This window comes from Saccharomycodes ludwigii, chromosome I, assembly GCF_020623625.1.
Source record: "Saccharomycodes ludwigii strain NBRC 1722 chromosome I, whole genome shotgun sequence".
Lineage (NCBI taxonomy): Eukaryota > Fungi > Ascomycota > Saccharomycetes > Saccharomycodales > Saccharomycodaceae > Saccharomycodes > Saccharomycodes ludwigii.
In genome coordinates this window covers 544,336-566,987 of record NC_060200.1, presented here as the reverse complement: position 1 = coordinate 566,987, position 22,652 = coordinate 544,336, and the positions used below count along the sequence as shown (strand labels likewise).

The 22,652-nt window shown below is 32.3% G+C and overlaps 9 protein-coding genes across 9 annotated transcripts; 4 read left to right on the top strand and 5 right to left on the bottom strand.

Annotated features, from left to right (window-relative positions):
* Positions 1-37: 37 nt before the first annotated feature.
* Positions 38-2,857, bottom strand: UGA3 (Uga3p; the record flags this gene model as incomplete). Its single annotated transcript, XM_046078680.1, has 1 exon — positions 38-2,857. One exon carries the CDS (start codon positions 2,855-2,857, stop codon positions 38-40), a length of 2,820 nt encoding a protein of 939 aa, XP_045936565.1.
* Positions 2,858-4,555: 1,698 nt separating this feature from the next.
* Positions 4,556-11,068, top strand: GLT1 (glutamate synthase (NADH); the record flags this gene model as incomplete). The annotated part of the gene is made up of 1 exon (XM_046078681.1): positions 4,556-11,068. One exon carries the CDS (start codon positions 4,556-4,558, stop codon positions 11,066-11,068), a length of 6,513 nt encoding a protein of 2,170 aa, XP_045936564.1.
* Positions 11,069-11,187: 119 nt separating this feature from the next.
* On the bottom strand, positions 11,188-11,889 carry PAR32 (Par32p; the record flags this gene model as incomplete). Its single annotated transcript, XM_046078682.1, has 1 exon — positions 11,188-11,889. One exon carries the CDS (start codon positions 11,887-11,889, stop codon positions 11,188-11,190), a length of 702 nt encoding a protein of 233 aa, XP_045936563.1.
* A 907-nt stretch (positions 11,890-12,796) lies between these two features.
* HCR1 (translation initiation factor eIF3 core subunit j) lies at positions 12,797-13,627 on the top strand (the record flags this gene model as incomplete). Its single annotated transcript, XM_046078683.1, has 1 exon — positions 12,797-13,627. One exon carries the CDS (start codon positions 12,797-12,799, stop codon positions 13,625-13,627), a length of 831 nt encoding a protein of 276 aa, XP_045936562.1.
* A 256-nt stretch (positions 13,628-13,883) lies between these two features.
* Positions 13,884-14,294, bottom strand: SCDLUD_000214 (uncharacterized protein; the record flags this gene model as incomplete). The annotated part of the gene is made up of 1 exon (XM_046076955.1): positions 13,884-14,294. The coding sequence occupies one exon, from the start codon at positions 14,292-14,294 to the stop codon at positions 13,884-13,886; it is 411 nt and encodes a 136-aa protein (XP_045936561.1).
* Positions 14,295-14,619: 325 nt separating this feature from the next.
* Positions 14,620-16,386, top strand: DLD1 (D-lactate dehydrogenase; the record flags this gene model as incomplete). The annotated part of the gene is made up of 1 exon (XM_046078684.1): positions 14,620-16,386. One exon carries the CDS (start codon positions 14,620-14,622, stop codon positions 16,384-16,386), a length of 1,767 nt encoding a protein of 588 aa, XP_045936560.1.
* An 897-nt stretch (positions 16,387-17,283) lies between these two features.
* Positions 17,284-17,724, top strand: SCDLUD_000212 (uncharacterized protein; the record flags this gene model as incomplete). The annotated part of the gene is made up of 1 exon (XM_046076715.1): positions 17,284-17,724. The coding sequence occupies one exon, from the start codon at positions 17,284-17,286 to the stop codon at positions 17,722-17,724; it is 441 nt and encodes a 146-aa protein (XP_045936559.1).
* Positions 17,725-17,833: 109 nt separating this feature from the next.
* On the bottom strand, positions 17,834-18,958 carry PEX13 (peroxin PEX13; the record flags this gene model as incomplete). The annotated part of the gene is made up of 1 exon (XM_046078685.1): positions 17,834-18,958. The coding sequence occupies one exon, from the start codon at positions 18,956-18,958 to the stop codon at positions 17,834-17,836; it is 1,125 nt and encodes a 374-aa protein (XP_045936558.1).
* Positions 18,959-20,195: 1,237 nt separating this feature from the next.
* On the bottom strand, positions 20,196-22,214 carry MMR1 (Mmr1p; the record flags this gene model as incomplete). The annotated part of the gene is made up of 1 exon (XM_046078686.1): positions 20,196-22,214. One exon carries the CDS (start codon positions 22,212-22,214, stop codon positions 20,196-20,198), a length of 2,019 nt encoding a protein of 672 aa, XP_045936557.1.
* Positions 22,215-22,652: the final 438 nt, after the last annotated feature.

Below are 22,652 nucleotides of genomic sequence, written 5' to 3'. Positions count from 1 at the left end.
CTTATGTGTAACACATATATATCATGTAACACGAGCTTCACGCGAAACTAATGTCCCAGCCTAATTCGTCAACTATATCGAACCAATCTTTGATTTCACCATTGCTTTTTGTGGTTGTTGTCGAAGATGAGGTATTGTTACTAGTATTACTACTTTCATCACTATATTTACTAGAAACAGAGACAACACTGTTAACACCACCTTCTCTGTGCGTTATAAAATTATCTGATGCAATACTGGTATTAGTTTTTATAGCATTCGAGTTACTTATACTATACTTATCCATAGTTTTCCAACATTTCCTCATCAACTCTCTAGCCAAATCAACATTTCTACACTTATATCTCTTGATAAAATCATCAAATATCCACTCTACTTCTATTCTTTGTGATTTGGGTGAATATAACCCAAAAATGAAAAGAGGGAAACACAACGATCCTTCCAAGATTGATCCTAACACATTTTTAAGATTAGCGCTCAATTGCTCCCAATAATATTGAACTTCAAATGTATTATTCACATATCTGTTATGTTTACTGTATTTCAATGCAAAATCTTTATTTGTGGTGGGACTATCACCATTATTTTTCTTGGTATTTGTTGTTGATACCAAGGGCAATAGAATAGGGGATGCCTTAATATATATTAACGCAGTTAATTTGAAGACTTCATATAAAGCTAGTGATGCCTCTACAGATTCTTGATACACCTTTAATTGTGTTGATGTTGGTGGAGGTAAAGAATACAATTTATGAACTATATCCATTGCTTTCCTTACGTAGTCCATTGAATCTGCTCTAGCCTTTAATTTATTGTGATTATAATTTTTCATATGTTTCTTGTACTTCCTAATTAGATTAGTAATGTCTCCAATGATTTTGAAAATGGGTCTATTTACACCTAACAATGGATCAATTATTGGTGCTTGGTTTTCATCTCTTATTATAAACTCATCTTGTGTCAAAAACTTATTATATTGGTGCATGGGGAAATAGGTTCCATCTGGTGACATAATATCATGATATATAAAATTAGCAATCAACCAATATTTTGTAACATTATCTAGACCATTATCGCTGACACTTATGTAATTGCAATTGGCTGCATTCGTAATGTTTCCATTAGAATTATACTGAAATAAACTTGTTATATCATCTTTCCCCCTTGGTAATATCTTTTCTATTATTCTACCACCCAGTTTTAACAAGATTCTCCATTTGTTGACATCTCCTTGACAGATTTCGGCACCACATAAAACCAATATCTGTGCTAGTGACCATAAATACTTTTTTTCATTTTTTTTCATTGTATGCTCTAGAGAAATGTCGATATCATATTGTTCGTCATTTTGCAAGTCTGTTGAAATATTCTTTAAAGTTTCTAAGCTTTTAAAAGTGTATTTATTGGCAATATCAGCATACTTTCTCTCGATGGAAATCTCCGAAGATGATATGATGCATTCATCATCCAAAGGCAGCATCTTGGAAGAATTGTTTTGGGAATTCATATTGATTGATAAATGGTGTGCACTCCATGCCATTACTCCATAGAGTATACCTTCATGTAAATGCGCCATCGGGAGAAAAACTTGTAAATAGAAATTTTGCCTTACTGGTGCGATAGATATGATTTTAGCTAGATGGTATCTATAATAATCATATAAGGAAACGCCAATATCATCCAGTTTACATAATATAGGATTTGATAATGGTTGCGAAGAATAGGGGGTATTTAATAAACGATTAAAAATAATTAAATTGTTACAGTTGTTGTCGGTAGAATCCTGCAAGTTATTGGCCAAATCGTTTAAATACCCGGGTGAAGATGAGGAAGAAGTTATACTGTTGTTAGTATCTTCTAAACATCCAGAAGACAATACTGCCTCTGCTAAAAGATCAGTGGCAGACACAGATGGTATGCTGCCAGAGGAGAAAATGTTATTGTTATTATCATTTGAGAAAGCCATTGGTAACCCGTTGCCAAATGTTCCATTTGTAAATGGTTTCTCATTAATAATATGTGATATTTTTGTATTATTACTATTTATGTTATTTTTCCTACTATTATTTGGACTATTATTATTATTATTATTATTATTATTATTATTATTATTATTATTATTAATAGCATTGCTTTTGTTATACATAGTAATATTACTAATATGAAAATCATCCTCCAAACAACAATTTGTATCAATATTAGGAGATGTGGGAAGGCCTAATAATGGATATTTCACTATGTCTTGTAAATATTTCCTGGAATTGGGCGTAGAATTCGAGATATTTTTAATTATTTTATTTTTCCTCCTTTTATTCTTACCGGTTCTGACTTTCTGCATTTTTCTGAATGGTGTATTACCATCAGACATAATATCAGCACTTAAAATATTATTTTTCCTTTTTTTAGTATTTGTAACTTGTTTTACTGTTTGAACATCATCATCATCACCATTATTATTATTATTAGTAGTAGTAGTAGTAGTAGTAACAACGCTAGTTGCTATATTATTCAATTTCATCAGATTTAACTTTTCTTGAACTTTGTCTTTATATTCTTTTAGAACATTCTTTGGGGTACCCTCCAACAGATAGATACAATCATAATTTAATCTTTTACAATCATTACAAATGGGTTTGGTTTCGGAACATCTTTTTTTTCTAACCTTGCATGTGATACAACCATTTTTAGAATACGAACCTCTTTTAGAAATTGTGCCAGTTGCAGTAGTGGTATTGGAAATAAAATTGGTAACTTTATGATTATTGTTAGTATTTGTGGTAGCGATGATATTATTATTATTATTATTATTATTATTATTATTACTATTACTATTGTTATTATTAGCTGATAAGTCCATTAATGTTGTATATATAGGGCTCTGTCTTGTTTTAAGTTAATTTTAGCTTGTGTACTGTAAAAGTAAAATAATAATTATTATTATTTAATAACCTCAAGGTTAATTTAAATGGTTATTTCTTTTTTTTTATTAATTTCTAAATATTATACTGATACTAAAAGGGGAACGAATTCATAATTATATATACGTACGAGTAGTGATGGAAACGCCATTTTATGGTAACTCTCGGAGTAAACGTTGGCTCGGACATATAATAGCGATATTTTTTTTAAGGTGAGCGGGTAAATGGAGATAATTATTGACTGATAGCCACTGTTAAAGCATCACATTTTTTTTTTTTTTTTTTTTCTATTTTCATCATTGAAAAAAAAAAATAACAAAGTAAAGAAATGCGTACTATTTTAAAGCGAATTGACATCATGTGATTATTTTAGTAAATATATAAAAGTTAAAAAAAAAGAGATAAGAAAACATGAATATTTAAATGCATTTTTTTTAATTGTAGGTAAATGTGTAGTTATCTACCAACTTTTAATTTAATTGGGCAACGATAACAAATCAGGGAGAAAAGCAACAGCAAGATTGAAATATATATATATATATATATATTTTTTATATGAGTGTTAGTGGCTGATAATATTAGTTATTACTACGTTACATCTTTCTGTACCCTAAACTCTTTTTTTTTCTTTCTCCATTTTATAAAGTGGGCCATCCGCAGTATTTTCGTATCTGCCCTTCATAAAAAGAAATTAGCTTATTACAAATTTCTTAGAAAAATGTGTATAAAAAACATAATAATGCATTTTCCTTTTTTTTTTTTTTTGTATTTTTTGAATTCGCTTTATCGCTAAGATTTATCTTGCTTGTTTCTTTCCTCAATTCTGCGTTTTTCTTGGTCATTTAAAAATGGAAATGGAAATGGAAATGGAAATGGAAAATGAAAAACGAAAAATACAAATATATATAAATAAAAGAAGGGAAGAAAAAAAAAAAAAAAAGAAGAAAAATTAAATTAAAAAGAAAAAAGGACTCAAGATTAACAGATGACTAAGAGTTTTTTTTTTTTTTCTAAAAATTTATTTATCATCTATCTAATAAGAATAAAAAAAATAAAGGCTTAAACTTAATAAATTAATATAATCATAATAATAAGATCAATATACCCACACTAAGAAATAAACCAGTTTAGGAAAAAAACAAAAAAAAAATTAAAATAAAATCAAAACTGAGTGTGGTATAGACTTTATTTGATTATTAACCTCTAATATTTTATCTATTATTTTATACATAAAGTTGTATCAAAAAGCATACCCGTTTCTTTTTATTTGTTTGCAATTTTAATATAGACATTTGCAAAAGACAAAAAACTATAAAAGAAAGAAATTAGATATTAAAAGAAAAAAAACAAGAAAAAAAAAAAAAAACAAGCAAGACAGAACAAGACAAAACAAAACAAAACAAAACCATTTATTAATTTAATACCAGGTTTTTAATTTATTTATTTATTTTATTTTTACTTCACAAATTTCCTTTTTTTTCTCCCTCATTTTAAATCATATTTATTGGTTATATCTCAAGAAAAGGGAAGGAAAAAAAAAATTACTACTTACTACACTAGCTTAGTGTTATTATTTATTATCCATTAATTTTATATAAATTGATATACAAACAATCAAAAAACAAAAACAAAAAACTATGTCTATTTCTCAAAGCCTTCATCAAAGTATCACAGAAAAATCTACAGCTATAGCCCCAAATATTTTGAAGTCTGACGCTTTTAATCCTATGGAAGCATGTTATGAAGGTGGCTCTCCAATGCCTGTTCCAGAACAGGTTGACTTGACAAATCCAACATGGGCTAATGTCATTCCTAAGGCACAAGGACTATATAATCCTGATTTTGAAAAGGATGCTTGTGGTGTAGGGTTTGTCGCCAACATCAAAGGGAAAGAATCCCACAAAATTGTTTCTGATGCCAAGTATTTATTATGTAATATGGCCCATAGGGGTGCTGTTTCTGCAGATGGTAATGGTGATGGTGCAGGTATCTTGGTGGGTATCCCACATAAATTTATTGTTCGAGAGTTTAAATTGGATTGTAATGTTGATGTTCCACCAAAGGACCAATATGCAGTAGGTAATATTTTCTTTAAGAAAGATTCGGCCGATACTTTACTGAATTCAAAGAGAACATTTGAAGATATTGCACGTTCTTTGGGTTTAAAAGTTTTATGCTGGAGAGATGTTCCTCACGACTCTAGTATTTTAGGTTCTGCCGCTCTGTCTAGAGAACCAGTCATCCAACAACCTTTAGTGGTATTTGCCAAGACTTTTGATCAGGGTAACGTATCGTCGGCAGAATTTAAAAAAGATTTTGAAACTGAATTCAAGATAAAGCTATACATTTTAAGAAAACAGGCCTCCACAACAGTTGGCATACAGAATTGGTTTTATATTTGTTCTTTAAGTAATAAAACCATAGTTTATAAAGGTCAATTGACCCCCTCTCAAGTTTACAATTATTATTACGACCTAACCAATGCTCATTTTGAATCGCATATGGCCTTGGTTCATTCTAGGTTTTCCACCAATACCTTCCCATCTTGGGATAGAGCACAGCCATTACGTTTGTTGGCTCACAATGGTGAAATTAACACCTTAAGAGGTAATAAGAATTGGATGCGTTCTAAAGAGGGTATAATGTCTTCAGAGACCATAGGAGAAGATTTGGAAAGACTATTCCCCATTGTGGAAGAAGGTGGTAGTGATTCTGCTGCCTTGGATAATGTTTTAGAATTATTGATTTTAAATGGTGTTTTAAGTTTACCAGAAGCCATCATGTTATTGGTGCCAGAAGCTTACCATGACGACACAGACTCGAACTTGAAAGCCTGGTATGAATGGGCTGCTTGCCTAATGGAACCTTGGGATGGACCAGCTTCTTTAAACTTTACTGATGGCAGGTACTGTGGTGCTATGTTGGATAGAAATGGATTACGTCCTTGTAGATACTATATTACCTCTGACGATAGATTAATTTGTGGTAGTGAAGTTGGTGTTATTCATGTCGATAATGCTTTGGTTTTGAAAAAGGGCAAGCTAGTTCCCGGTGATATTTTATTAGTCGACACTGAGGTTGGTGAAATTGTCGACACAAAAAAATTAAAACGTACCATTGCCACTAGAAAGGATTTTAAATCATGGTTATCCAAAGTCATTAAACTGGATGATTTATTGGTCAAAGTCGACAAATTTTTGCCATCTAAATTTATTTCAGATCATAACGGAGAATCTTTAAAAGTACAACAAGACCCTCGTCTATTGGCTATGGGCTATACTTTTGAACAAGTTTCTTTGTTATTGGTCCCAATGGCTTTGCAAGGCAAAGAATCCTTGGGTTCTATGGGGAACGACGCGCCATTGGCTTGTTTAAATACAGATCCAGTCTTGGTCTTTGATTACTTTAGGCAATTATTTGCCCAAGTCACAAATCCTCCAATTGACTCTATTAGGGAAGCGAATGTTATGTCTTTGGAATGCTATGTTGGCCCACAGGGCAATTTATTGGAAATGCATCCATCACAATGTGATAGGCTCTTATTGAAGTCGCCTATTTTGAATTGGAAAGATTTTGAAGCCCTAAAACATATCGAAAAAGTTTATTCATCATGGTCGTACGCTACCATTGACATTACCTTTGACAAGGCTGAGGGTCTACTAGGTTATACTGATGCTATTGATCGTATTACACAGGAAGCTTCTAGGGCCATCGAAGAGGGTAAGAAAATGTTGATAATTTCTGACAAAAAATTGAGTGCAGACCGTGTTTCAGTTTCATCTTTGATCGCAGTTGGTGCTATTCATCATCGTTTAGTCCAACAAAAACAGCGGTCCCAAGTTGCGTTGATCTTGGAAACTGCGGAGGCCAGAGAAATTCATCATTTCTGTGTTTTACTAGGTTATGGTTGTGATGCCATTTTCCCATATTTGGCAATGGAAACATTGGTTAGAATGAACGATGAAGGCTTGGTTCGTAATGCCAATAATGATGACATTACCATTTCCGATGAAAAATTACTAGAAAATTACAAGCATGCAATTGATACTGGTGTTTTAAAGGTCATGTCCAAAATGGGTATTTCCACCTTGGCTTCCTATAAAGGTGCTCAAATTTTTGAAGCTTTGGGGATTGATAACTCTGTTGTTGATATTTGTTTTGCAGGCACTGCTTCCAGAATTAAGGGTGTCACTTTTGAATATATTGCCCAAGACGCTTTTTCTCTACACGAGCGTGGGTTCCCATCAAGATCTATTATCCAAAAGTCCGTCAATTTACCTGAAAGTGGTGAATATCACTGGAGAGACGGTGGTGCTAGACATATTAACGACCCAACTGCTATTGCAGCATTGCAAGATTCCGTTAGAAATAAAAATGAAAAAGCTTGGGAAATGTATGTGAGAAAGGAGATGGAATCAATCAGAGACTGTACTCTAAGAGGCTTATTAGAATTTGATTTTGAAAACTCTACTCCTATTCCATTGGAGCAAGTTGAACCATGGACTGAAATTGTTCGGAGATTCTGCACAGGGGCTATGTCTTATGGTTCCATTTCTAAGGAGGCACACACAACCTTGGCTATAGCCATGAACAGATTGGGTGCCAGATCCAATTGTGGTGAAGGTGGTGAAGATCCTGAACGTTCTATTGTTCATCCAAATGGTGATACTATGAGATCTGCTATTAAACAGGTTGCTTCTGCCAGATTTGGTGTTACCTCTTATTATTTGTCCGATGCTGATGAAATTCAAATTAAAATTGCCCAAGGTGCAAAGCCAGCTGTTGGTGGTCATTTGCCAGGTCACAAAGTCACCGAAGCCATTGCCAAGACTAGGCACTCTACTCCTTACGTTGGATTAATATCCCCACCACCACATCATGATATTTATTCGATTGAGGATTTGAAACAATTAATTTATGACTTGAAATGTGCTAATCCAAGAGCCAGGATTTCCATCAAGTTGGTTTCCGAAGTTGGTGTTGGTATTGTTGCTGCTGGTGTTGCTAAGGCTGCAGCTGGTGATTGCAGCATTTTGATATCTGGACATGATGGTGGTACCGGTGCTGCCAATTGGAGTGACATTAAATTTTCTGGTTTACCATGGGAATTAGGATTAGCTGAAACACATCAAACTTTAGTTTTAAATGATTTAAGAGGACATTCGGTTGTCCAGACAGATGGTCAATTAAGAACTGCTTTTGATATTGCAGTTGCCATTTTATTAGGTGCCGAATCTTTTACTATGGCCACTGTTCCATTAATTTCTATGGGTTGTATTATGTTGAGAAAATGTCACTTGAACACTTGTGCTGTTGGTGTTGCCACTCAAGATCCAGAGCTAAGAGCCAAGTTTAAGGGGCAACCGGAGCATGTTATTAACTTTTTCTACTACTTGATTAACGATTTGAGAAAGTTGATGGCCAGGTTGGGTTACCGTACTGTTGATGAAATGATTGGCCACTCTGAAAAATTGCGCAAGAGAAAACAGGTTACCACCAAAAACATTAATATTGATTTGTCACCTATTTTAACACCAGCTCACATGATTAGACCAGGCGTTGCTACTAAATACACAAAAAAATTGGAAGATAAGTTATATGCTCGTTTGGACAATAAATTAATCGATGAGGCTGAGATTACTTTGGATCGCGGTCTGCCTGTTTCAATAGATGCCTCTATTATTAATACAGATCGTGCTTTGGGATCTACTTTATCGTATAGAGTTTCCAAGAGGTTTGGGCCCGATGGGTTGCCTCAAGATACAATTGTTGTTAATATTAAGGGTTCTGCTGGCCAATCTTTTGGTGCATTTTTAACCTCTGGTATTACCTTTATCCTGGACGGTGATGCTAATGATTATGTTGGTAAAGGGCTATCTGGTGGTCGTATTGTAATTAGGCCACCAAAGGACTCTAAATTTAAGAGCGATGAAAATGTCATTGTTGGAAACACTTGTTTTTATGGTGCTATATCGGGCTCTGCGTTTTTGTCGGGTTGTGCTGGTGAGCGTTTTGCTGTTCGTAACTCTGGTGCCATCATTGTTGTGGAAAAAGTTACTGGTAATAATGCCTTTGAGTACATGACTGGTGGTAGAGCTGTTGTTTTGTCACAGTTAGACTCATTGAATGCTTTTTCTGGTGCTACTGGTGGGATCATCTATTGTTTAACTTCTGATTTTGACAAATTCAATCATACCATTAATCATTCTACCGTGGGGCTATTTTCATTGAGTGATCCGGTAGAAATTGCCTTTGTTAAGAATTTGATTCAAGAACACTACAATTATACCCAATCTGAATTGGCCAAACGTATTTTGGACAATTTTAACTATCATTTGAAGAAATTTGTTAAGGTTTTGCCAAACGATTACAGAAAGGTATTAGAAAAAGAAGCTAAGGTGAAAGAAGCTGAAAAATTAAAGTCTGCTTCTGAATATTTGAAACAGTTGGATAGAGGTTCTAATTCTGAAATTGATGTTACCAATGGTGAAGTGGAGGCTATTTCTGTCGCCGCTGCAAACAAAAGACTGGAATTGCCTGTCAGTAGTATACCTAATAAGGTTACTTTGAGCGAGCCTAAAGTGTTAGACTTGGAAGATACTGTTGAAAATTCTAAGGAAGTTGAGGAGAAGGTAGACAAGCTTAGAGGTTTTATGAAATACAAATTGCGTCATGAGGTTTACAGGAACCCATCTACCAGAACTAATGACTGGAAAGAATTGTCATCAGCCATCACCAAGAGGGAAGCCAAATACCAAACTGCTAGATGTATGGACTGTGGTGTTCCATTTTGTACTGCTGATACTGGATGCCCAATTTCAAATGTTATTCCAAAGTTTAATGAGTTAGTTTTCAAGAATCAATGGAAGCTAGCCTTGGATAAATTAATGGAAACGAACAATTTCCCTGAATTTACTGGTAGGGTTTGTCCTGCCCCATGTCAAGGTTCATGTACCTTGGGTATCAATAACGATGCTGTTGGTATTAAAAGTATTGAAAGATTGATTATTGACAATGCCTTTAAAGAAGGTTGGATTAAACCAAATCCACCTGCTTTTAGAACGGGTAAATTGGTTGCTATTATTGGTTCTGGGCCCGCCGGGTTATCTTGTGCTGACCAGTTGAATAAAGCAGGACATTCAGTTGCTGTTTATGAAAGAAGTGATCGTTGTGGTGGGTTATTAATGTATGGTATTCCTAACATGAAATTGGACAAATCTATTGTCCAGCGTCGGATAGACTTATTAGGGGCTGAGGGTATTCAGTTTGTTACGGGCTGTTCTGTTGGCACCGATATTAGTATGGACGAATTAAAGACTCGATTTGACGCTGTTGTTTATTGTATTGGTTCTACCATTCCAAGGGATTTGAAGATTCCGGGTAGAGAATTGAAAAACATTGATTTTGCCATGAATTTGTTGGAAATGAATACCAAGGCTTTGTTGAACAAGGATTTGGAGATGGTTAGAGAAAAGATAAAGGGCAAGAAAGTTATTGTTATTGGTGGGGGTGATACTGGTAATGACTGTTTGGGTACTTCTGTTAGGCATGAGGCTGCTTCTGTTTTGAATTTTGAATTATTGCCACAACCGCCAAAGGAAAGAGCCAAGGACAACCCATGGCCACAATGGCCACGTATTATGAGGGTGGATTATGGTCATGCGGAAGTTAAAGAACATTATGGGAGAGATCCGCGTGAGTATTGTATTTTATCTAAGGAATTTGTCGGTAATGAGGATGGAGAAGTTTGTGGTATTAATACTGTTCGCGTTGAATGGAAAAAGTCACAATCAGGAGTTTGGCAAATGATAGAGATTCCAGGTAGCGAGGAGATGTATGAGGCAGATATTGTTTTATTGTCTATGGGGTTTATTGGACCTGAGTTGATTGATGATCCAAGTGTTAAAAAAACTAAGAGAGGGACCATTGACTCTTTGAGTGATTCTTCTTATAGCGTTGATGGTGACAAGGTTTTTGTTTGTGGTGATGCCCGTATGGGACAAAGTCTTGTAGTTAGAGCTATTCAAGAGGGTAGAAAGTGTGCCACCTCTATTGATTCTCATTTGATGGGTGATACTTATTTGCCAGGTAATGGTGGTATTGTTAAGCGTGGTTACAAATTGTTGGAGGAGTTGGCGGCTGCTATGTAGGTCGTTTTTTTTTCAGTGCCTTTTTATCCATTACTGTATTTATTTATTTATTAATTTATATATTTATTTATTAATTTATATATTTGTTTATTTATTTATTTATTTATTTATTTATTTATTCACGCGAATATTTTTTTTAATCTATAAAATATACCGTTAGAATTATGAACTTTCTCCTTTTCTTTCTTGTTTTTTGTACGGTCGTTAGCATTTTTTTTATTTTTATGAGTATTAATTGGCTGGATAAATGGAGATTCTAAATCTTTTCTACTGGCTGAGGGACTTAAAATATTACCCGCACCACCTCTGCCTAAACTTATATATTTAGGAGAAGTAGTATGCGTATTTTCACTATTTCTCCTTATTTTATTATTATTACTGTTGTGGCTTATTCTGCTTATATTACTTTTAACAGTATTTAATAGAGTATGACTATTATTGGTGTTGCTATTATTACTGTTAAGACCAGATTTTATATCTAGAGATGTTACTTTAATAATATCATCATCCTCGTCATAACCGTCAATATTATTTAGTACTAGATCAGTATAATCATCACCTTCAGGTCCACTAATAACACGATTTATATTTTTATTTTTCGTGATACCGCTATCAAAATCAACATCTTGAGACATTCTTGTAACTTTGGGGTCAATATTTTTTCTCATATTACCCGCGCCACCTCTTGCTGTTGAATATACTGGGCTTAGAATGATTGGTGTTTGAGAACCTTGTGGAACTATTTTTGGACGTGGTTTGCTTGAGTTTGTTGTTATATTCCCAGCACCGCCTCTAGAGTAATGAACTTTATATTCTTTCATGAGTATTGATGTTTTTCTCTTTTTTTTTTTTTTTTTTTTTTTTTTGTTTAACAGAAGGAATTATTTTTTGCACTTTTATTTTTCTGCAATCAGAACTTCGTATGCATGTATATATATATATAGGTTTTGTTTTTTCAATCATAATTCTAAGAAAGATTTTTATAAGATGAATCATACACAATGCTGAATTAAAAAAAAAAAGAAAAATTAAATAAGTTTTAAAATTAAAGATGTTCGAATTTAGTTTGACCGAAGGAAAAGTAAATTAAACTTGTGAGTCAAGGCAGAATCATTTTATTTATAATAACGGTGTGAAATAAAAATTATATATGTGTTTTCACCCTTTTTTTTTTCCTTCGTTGCGAAAAATGAAAAATAAAAGAATGACAGAAATAACAAAAATGATGATTATGTTTTGTATGACAATTACCAACTTTTCAATGCCTTTCAATTTTGGATATTATTGTCTTTGTTGATCTTTACCCGTTTTTTTATTTTTTATTTCAATTGGCAATGCCGTACAAAAATACAATGCTAACATTCATTTGTTTTTCAAATAATAAAACTTTCACACACTTTTCTCTCTGTAACCCCCCGCACACAATCCACACCCACAATATATAAAGCCACTTAATGCTTTTCAAATGTTTCCGACTATCCTTCGGCCCATTGCAAACTACCAATAATTAACCATGTTTCGTACCAAACGACTAAAAATATTATCAGAGAATTTTTTTTTTTTTCTTTCCTTCTTTCTTTCTTTCTTTTTCTTTCAAATATAACATTTTTTTACATTTATTGGACATGTTTTTTTTTTTTTTTTAATTTGCACCTTTTTAGTTTCTCCAATCCTGAAAAACTAAAAAAAAAAAAAAAAAAGCATAGCCAAACTAGATAAAACTATAAAATGTCTTGGGATAACGACGATTTTGAAGTTCCTGTTATTAAAGATAACGACAAACCAATCCTGGAATCGTGGGATGATGAATTTACTACTGCTGGTAATGACGACGATGCTGAAATATTAGAGTCATGGGATGCTGAAGAAAAACCAAAAACAAAACCTGCCGCTAAACAGACTCAAACGAACAACAAAAAAAAAAATACCACCAAAAACGGAAATGATAAAGTCTTATTAGAAATCGATACTCTAGATGAAAAAACACGTAAAGAGTTGTTAAAAAAGGCAGAAATAGAAAGCGATTTAAATAATGCTGCTGATTTGTTTGGTGGTTTAGGTATAACCGACGAACATCCAAAGGCTAGGGCAGCAAGATTAAAAGCAGAACAAGATTCTTTACTGTTGAAACCTGCTGGTTTTACTAAAGATACCCCCATTGAATCACATCCTTTATTTGCTCAAGCTGAAACTAAGCAAGATTTTGATAACCTAAGAAAATCTTTGAGTAAAGCAATTACATCAATGAATCAAAAATCTCCACTATATTATTCTTCTCATTTAACTGTTGATTTGATCAGGGATATTTCTAAACCAATGAGCATCGAGAATATTAGACAGGCTGTTGCCACTTTGAATGTTGTTATCAAAGAAAAGGAAAGACAAGAAAGACAAGCTAGGTTGGCTAAAGTTAAAGGTGGCACTGCTACCGGTGGTGCTGGTAAAAAGAAGGCGAAAGCTGGGAACGCCAATTTGGGTGGTGCTTTTAAGAAGGAAAATGATATTGTAGTGGATCAATTTGATGATTATGGTGATTTTGGTGATGATGATTTCATGTGAATATACGTTATTTTTTTTAATTTTTTTTTTTTTTAGTTGTATATTGCACTTTTATATAATATGCCTGTTTCACATATTGTAGAATCTTTTTTTTTTTTTAATATTTCTATAAATAACAGAGAGTTGTTCATTAAATATTGGGATATCAGATATTAGAAATTAAATGTGATAGTATATACCATTTATACTTACTTTCTGTTAGCAAATTATAATTTCTGGTAAAGGCAAAAATAAATTGTGTATGAATGCTTAGTTATTAAAAGTGTAAGATGAGAAAATAATATTTGACATGTGCTTTAAAAAAAGGATGCGTATAAAATGGAATCTCGGACTTATGCTTTTTTCCTTTCATCAATACCGAAAAAAAAGAAAAGAAAAAGAAAAAGAAAAAAAAAAGAAAAAAAAAAAAAAAAAAAAGTGAGCGTGTGCTTAAATTCCACAACTTTTTCATTTGTTTTTTTTTTAAAAGTTGGTTTTGCGTGGGTCGTGTACTTACGGGAAACGGAACGGAATTGCCAAAAAAGACTAAATTAAAAGCAAAAAAAAGAAAAAGCGTGGGTGGGTGGGACCAATCCAAAATCTCATTCAAAACAACAACAACAAAAATGGAAGAAAGAAAAAGAAGTAAATAACGGAGATTAAAGATAAAATTGGTCCTTTTCTGCATACATTTTTTGATTGGTGATCCTTCTTCCTCCACAAAGTTGACACTGTAACAATTCTGGTGTGGGTATAATCGGATGTTTGGTCAAGTGGAAGAATAAAAAGGACTTCTACATCTATAATTTTTCTTTTATTTTTGATTATATATATATATATATATAGATGTATCCTATGTATGTAAATGATCTCGATCTCTGATTTTCAAAGAATTGTTTTTTCATATTAACTTGCCCCCTTTTTAATACTGACAAAAACAGTAATATCCAGAACCACATTCATATTAAGAAAAAAAAAAAAAAAAAAAAAAAAAAAAAATATAATAGACTACTATGCTTAGATCTATACTCAAAAATACAACAAATAAACGAATTAGTTTTTTATCAAAACAACGAAAAAATATACATTTTCAAAATGCTAGTCCAACAGCGTTATTATTGAAAAACCGTATAGTTGGCAATTGCAATTATTCAACTTCATCTAAAGCTTCCCCAAATAACTCAAATATCTTAACTTCTTTGATCCCTGGTGTTTTGATTGGCACTGGTTTATCTTTGGGTACATGTTATTTCTTAGGACTTTTTGATGACGATGATGACGCAAATTACCAATCTGTAATGCCACTAGACGAATTATCTCCGCCAAAATATTGTGATGATCCAAATGAAGAAACTGAAGTCATAGCCAGACTAAAGGCTGTTCTTGGTGAAAATCCAGATAATTTTAGTATTTCACCAGAAGAAATAGATTCGCATTCCGACACCTATTTTACATCGCACCATGCCACAAAGGAACAAAGACCACAAATTATTCTATACCCTCACAACACAGAACAGGTTTCTCAAATCCTACAAATTTGCAACAATTATTCCGTCCCAGTGGTCCCCTTTTCTGGAGGTACATCATTAGAAGGACACTTTGTCTCCACAAGAGGTAAACGCACTGTTGTTTTGGATTTTTCCAGGTATATGAATAATATCTTGGAATTACATCAAAAAGATTTGGATGTGGTTGTTGAGGCTGGTGTTCCATGGGAAGATTTGAATTCCTACTTGAATGACCACGGTTTGTTGTTTGGCTGTGATCCAGGTCCAGGCGCTGAAATCGGTGGGTGTATTGCCAATTCATGTAGTGGCACCAATGCCAATAGATATGGTACAATGAAGGAAAATGTCGTTAATTTAACTGTTGTTCTAGCTGATGGCTCTATAATCAAAACTAGACAGAGACCCAGAAAATCCAGTGCAGGCTATAATTTGACTGGTCTATTTATTGGCAGCGAGGGCACCTTGGGTGTTGTCACAGAAGCTACTATTAAATGTCATGTCATGCCTAAACATGAAACAGTTGCTGTTATTCCATTCCCTTCCATCGCTTTGGCTGCTGATTGTGTTTCCACTATTGTCGGTGAGGGGTTGCAGTTAAACGCTATGGAATTGTTGGATGACAAAATGATGAAAGTTATTAATCAAACAGGGTCTACCTCGAGAACTTGGTTGGAACAGCCAACTTTGTTTTTTAAAGTTGGTGGCCAGGATGACGATGACATTAAAAAGCAAGTGTCAATGCTAGAGAAAATCGCTTCTGCAAACAAAGCTATTAAGTTTGAATTTGCTAAAAATGATGATGAAAAATTGGAATTATGGGAAGCGCGTAAAGTCGCCCTTTGGTCCACTTTGGATGCCGGCAAAAAATTGAATCCTAAGGTTAATTTGTGGACCACCGATGTTGCTGTCCCAATTTCCAAGTTTGCCTCTGTCATTGATGAAACTAAAAAAGAAATGGAATCATCCGGCTTGATAAGTACTATAGTTGGTCATGCTGGTGATGGTAATTTTCATGCTTTTATTTGTTATGATGAAACTCAAAAACCTATCGCTGAAAAATTAGTAGACAACATGGTTAAGCGAGCTATTGATAATGAAGGTACCTGTACAGGTGAACATGGTATAGGTTTAGGTAAAAGACAATATTTATTAGAAGAGTTGGGTGATGCACCTGTAAACTTAATGAGACAAATTAAGTTGTCTTTGGATCCACAAAGAATTTTAAATCCCGACAAAATTTTCAAAATTGATCCAAATGATCATGAGCATTAATTACTCTTGTTGGTTGTATTTTTTTCCTTTTTTTTTTTCTTTTTTTTTTCCCTATCTGCTATTAAATATATTCAATTTATATATATATATATATATATATATATGTTATATTCTTATTAATTATTGTGTCTATTATAACAACTTGATTAAAAGTAAAAAATGTAAAATGAATTAAGGCTTTTTTTTTTTTATAATTGTTTATTTGTATCTCACGTTGATCTTTACAATTCAGATATAAGGCTATATATGCATTGGCACATCCTTAAGCAGCAATAAAAGATTTTAGGGATGATCATTGAATTAGGAAATTAGGAATAATATTAAAATGATGTCATGAACTTGCCAATTTATTACCATATTCCTGGTAAAAGCAATAATACTATATTTGATGATGCATAATGCATCACCCCTTAAATTATGTATTTATAAATGCTTAATTACGTGTGCATATAGTTTAATTTCTTTTTTTATTCTTTTTAAAGGGTCATTTAATGCAATACTAAGAAAAGACATATCTATGGTTCTAAGAGGCATACTAGTTTCGCTCTTATTTACCATCAATAATATTATATAATCATTGTCTTGGAATAATGTCAATTTTTTTTTTTTTTTTTTTTTTAAAAAAAAAGGTGAAAAAAAAAAAACATTTAAAAGGAACTAAAAATACAATTTAAATACTGAATCAACTCATTTGATATTTTTTGTTGTCCTTTCTTCTTCTTCTTTTCCTTTTCCTTTTCCTAAATATCATAACATGGATATCGCACCAACGGGTTATTTACACTGTCTATTTTAATTCAAGCGCCAGTAAATTTAATTTTTCAATCAATCCAGTAAGTTCAAAAAAAAAAAAAAAAAAAAAAAAAAAAAAATCCATTATCAATACTTACAACCATTATGTTCAAAGCCATTTCATCTGCATCGTCAATTTGTCCAAGGGCTGCATTAATCTTTCAAGCTAATTACGTCCCGCTTCTATTTGGTATTCCAAGATACTACTCTCAGAGAACTACTTTTACCAATGTCACTGGTACCACCAAGAACTATTATTCTGCCACTTCTAAAGCCAAGTCAGTTTTGAATGATTTAAACAAAAAAACAGGTAAAGCTGCTGCTCATGCAATAGAAAAGGCTGAAGAAGTTACCAATACTTTAAAGCACAACCCAGGAAAAATTGTTGATAAATTAACTGGTAAAGTCAAAGAGCAAAGTAATGAACTGCAAGCAAAAGGTAAGGAGACTGCTGAAGATTTGAAGAAAAGGGGAGAATCCAAATTAGAAGATCTACAAGACAAAGGTGAACAACTCAAACAAAGGGCAAAAAATAATTTGAATTAATTAAGTATACATATACATATATATATATATATCAATTTTCTATATTTCTCAGTTGTCCCCTTCTCTTTCTTAAAAAACATATATAGTATATAGTTTTTAAACAGTCATTTTATTTTTCCGTTTTATTATCATTCTTACTTATAACACTATTTGTGTCAGTTTTTCTTTCTAATAGTTGAATATAATTGTTTGGCACATAGCCAACTTTTCCACCTCTTGTTCTAACTCTCCACCAACTGGAGTCATTTCCCATTGCATCTTTCTTAGACAAAATAGCCATTAATTCCCCTGTTTTCAAAGGTGCTTCAAATTTGGAGTTTTCAGGTACAAAATCGTATAATGCTTTGGCGAATTCTAAATTTTCTGGATTAATTACATTAGTATTTTGGTCTTCATTAGAAGCTAAATAATTAACTTTCTTATTTGCCATCCTACTAATATATTTGTTTAATAAATATGGAAACCCAATAACTATTGCTAAAAACATGAGTAACGGTTTTAATGACATTTTCGGTTTCTTTTTAGAGGAGGTATTTTTATCCACAAGATTCTTCGAATTGCCGGAGGATGTCATTTTACCTAATTTGCCACCGCTAACCATGTATAACACTTTTTTGGTTATCCTTATAAAATCTAAAATGCCACTATTAATTAATCCAATAGCCATATCTTTTAATCCACTCAACTGTTCCGCTACAGAAACCATTGTAAAAAAGGAAGAATGTGTGGCCATATATGTTGCTTCTAGCATTTGTGCAAAACCAGTTATTGCATATATCATGGCTTCGATTAATTGAAATGCACTTTGCGTTCCTTCTCCCATTAATCCATTACCACTAACATTGTTATTTCCATATAGCCCTCCCCCATACATACCAGAACCGTACAGCCCGCCTCCACCATACATACTGGAACCATATAAACCTCCTACTCCCCCATACATTCCTGCACCTCCGTATAACCCATTGTTATACAATCCACCGCCATAATTACGATGACTCAGCATACTGTTATTATTACCGTAGCTGTTTCCGTAAATATCTGCTGTTGGCTCCAAAATATCAGGTCGTGCCACAGGTTCAGGTGGTATCTTTTCGCCGTTAACATTATCATCAATATCATTTTTTTTTTGGACAGAATTTGGATTGGTACCCATGTTTTTGGCAGCATCGTCTATTATATGTGATGACACATTATTTACTTCCCATGGCTTTGGTTTAATTTTGCTAGACATTTCTGTTGTTACTATTATATTAGTCTCAATAGTAATGATCTGGTTATAGTTATTGATTTAAATATGTTTGAGTTATAATATAGTATGTTTGAGTTATTAATTGGGCATTATTAAATTGCCCACTTTTGTATCAGCTTTTATTTAAATCAATTTTTCTGTGTAAAAAAAAAAAAAAAAAAAAAACTAAAAAAAAATTTTTTTAAAAGGCTTCAGCATCAAAAATAAAATCTGAAAATCAGTTAATGACTTTAATGTTGTACTAAAACATATAATAATTGCATAAATAAGATATTAAAAAATATTGGAAGTAGCATAGAAGGCTCTTCATCGACTAGTGTTATTGTCAACAACAACAACAACAACAACAACAAAAAAAAAAAAAAAAAACTTACTAATAAATGTACATTAAAGCTTTCCACCTGTTTAAATAAATTCTTTAAAAGTTTACTATTATAATGTTTTAATATACACTTTGTCAGCAACAACCCTTGGAAATATTATTGCCTTTATTGTAATAGTAATCTTAAAATAAATAGTCAATTTGATTCTAGTAAAATATAAGTAACCTAATAATTCTTGAATGTCAACACATTAGTTATCATTCTTTGTATTTCATGCTGTATTTTAATTTTAATAAATCTCGTTTTCTTTTGTAATAGTAACAATATATTTAAAAGTGGATGTATTTTTTTTATTTTTTTTTTTTAGTGATAATAGTAATGAATGATAACTTTGTTGCTTTAAAAAATGTAATTCCTTTTTATTTCTTTTCAGTTGCTACAAATATATAATTATTGTGATTAGGTACAAGGTTAAATGCTTAGTCCTGCTGCTCGTAGCTTAAATTTTTTTTTTTTTTTGTATGTATGTATACTAAATATTGATGAATATATTTTTGACATAAAATTTTCATATTGATAAAATAAAAGTATAAAAAATTAAATAGTTGACTAACGTGTTTAATATGCAGTATTAATAGTAGCTATAGTAATAATAATAATAATATATATATATATATATATATATGAGATTTGTAGATGGTTAAATTGACTTCGTGAATAAAGGATAAATGGCATATTGGGTATAGAAAATATAATAATAAATATATGTTTACGTTCATCTTGATCAAAACCATTATATGAATAGGTTAAATGATTAATACAAACAAACATATGTTAAAAAAAAAAAACAATGATGACAAACAAAAGGAATAAAAGAGAAAAACAAAACTATATCACTAATCTTCTAATTTAATATGCAGGTTCAATTTATAACCAGAACGTGATTTTTTATTAATCTTTTTATTTGGTGATTTTTTTGGCGATTGCAATATTTTATTAGAAATATCTTGTAAAACAGGGGATTTTTCCTTTTGAGGAGATGAAGCTATTTCAACTAGGTTGGGTTCATCTAAAGATTCTGTAATCAAATTATAACCTTTTCCCCCTTGTTCATTGCCTTCGGTTTCATCCTCTGAGTTACTTTTAACTAGATCCTCTAATTGTGCAGAATTGATTCTGGAAAAACGGAATACACCAGTTTCATTGCTTTCTATGTTTGCGGTCTTTGTTCCTTGTGATAGCTTAGGCTCATCACCATTGGAACTCAGTTTATTTATAACTAATTTGTATTTTTCAATCTTATTCTCTAAAGCTTTCATCTTTTTTTCCATATTAGTTTGCAAATATTCCTTGCTTCGTAAAGTTTCATGCAATGCTTCATAGATTAGCTTATCTTGAATTAACCTATGATCTTGAATAGCATATCTTAACTGTTCATTGGTCAATCTTAGTTCTTGTATATGCAATTCCATCTCCTTCATACGTAATTCCATTTCATGTTGATGCAATTCACTCCATGTACTATTAGAATAGGCGACGTCGTAATTGCCATTATTAACTAGCACATGGGTTTGCTTTTGTTGTTGTTGTGAATCGTCCCAAGTTTCATTTTGTGGCGGAACAGCAGTAGCAGAAGATAGGGTCGATATATGACTGTAACGTTTTTTTTCTTTGCTCCTTGCTGATTTGTTAGTACTTGTATCGTTTGAAATAGTGAAGCCGTTTTCACTAATCATTTCAGTAAAAGAGGAAGGAACAGCATCATTATTTCTGAGATTATTATCGTTAATATCCGTATTGTTATTGTGCAAAAAAATGGTTCTTTGTTCTTCATCCAAAAATTTCTCAACGAGGCTAGTATTAGCGTTTTCTTGATCCGCTTCCTCTTCATTATTAATAACATTTTCCACTTTGTCATTTTCAATAATAGTATTATTAAATTGAACGGGAATTTTTTCACTTATTATTCCCATTGACTGTTTTTCAAAACATATCACATCACTCATATTTTTATCAGTGGCATTGTTATTGAGATTTGTCTTTGTCTCATTATTTTTACGTCTATTAACTTTTCTTTTTGTTTTTTTCTTACGTAAATTGTTACTATTATTTTTTCTCTCTTCAATATTTAAAGCATTCGCCAATATATCCGTTAAGTTCTGTAATTCAGTGTCAGTAGTAGTCGTGTTGTTCAATGCTTTAGCATAGGCTTGTTGATGTAAATTGGCATTAGACAAAGCAATTGCCTTTTGTATCAGACTAGTGGCACCATTTAAACCAATATATTCAGAAGAGGTAAACATTTTACGATTATAAATGCTATTATTAGTTATATTACTCGGGTTGTTAAGAGTGGTGCCGCCATTATTTGTTGAGACTGTAGAAATATTATCGTTTGGCGTAAGTGGTACTCTTATTGGAGAGGTAGAAGCAGCGGCAGCTAATCTTATTGGAGAAGTAGAGGTTCTAGCTAAAATAGACAAGGGGGTTTCTCCATTTCCAGCACTCGTATTGGATAATGATCTTTGGCGACCTCTGCCACGAGTAACTTCAGTCAATTTAGACAAGGATGTGGTAACAGAGGGCATATTGCTGCTATTAATTGTTGTAGAAGCAGAACTTACAGTATTGCCATTGGAGTTGTCGGTAAATAGACTACTTTGAGTTGAAGCTAAATTGTTATTAATGGATGTATTATTGTTAGTTGAATTGTTATTAGCTGCCGACACTGCTGAAATTACAAATCCATTCAATTTTTCATCTAATTTTAATAGTGGTGGTAAAGCAGTATCTTCTGGTGTATTTAAATGAAATAACACTGGTGATAATGTAGGTGATAAATATGCTCTACCCTCCATAGGTATAGAATGGGGAAATTGATGACCATTCGAAGGGACTTTTTTATTGTTGCTCATTTACTTGATTGATAGAGGGAATAGGAAGGAAAGGGGGAGGAAGAATAAACTTTTATTATTATTATTGGTAGTAGTAGTAGTAGTACAGAGTATATCTCAAAAGAAAATGAATAAGTGATATATTTGAATACACTGCCTTTTTTTCCCCTGAAATTTAGCAAGTAAACAGAGTAATAATGCAACTAATAAACAGTAACAAAGTGTATGGTTAGTAATAGTAGTAATAGTAGTGTTGAATGATATATGTAGTTTTAAGTATATGATTACTTCGTCTCTATATATTCTTTAAGTTAAAATTATACAAGTCAAAAATATTCTTGTAGAATTATAGTGTAACTAATTAACAATATGGAAATGAGAATAGGAATATATATATATGTGTGTGTGTGTTTGTAATTCTTTATTATAAAGCTTTTATTGATAATACTAAAGTAAAAA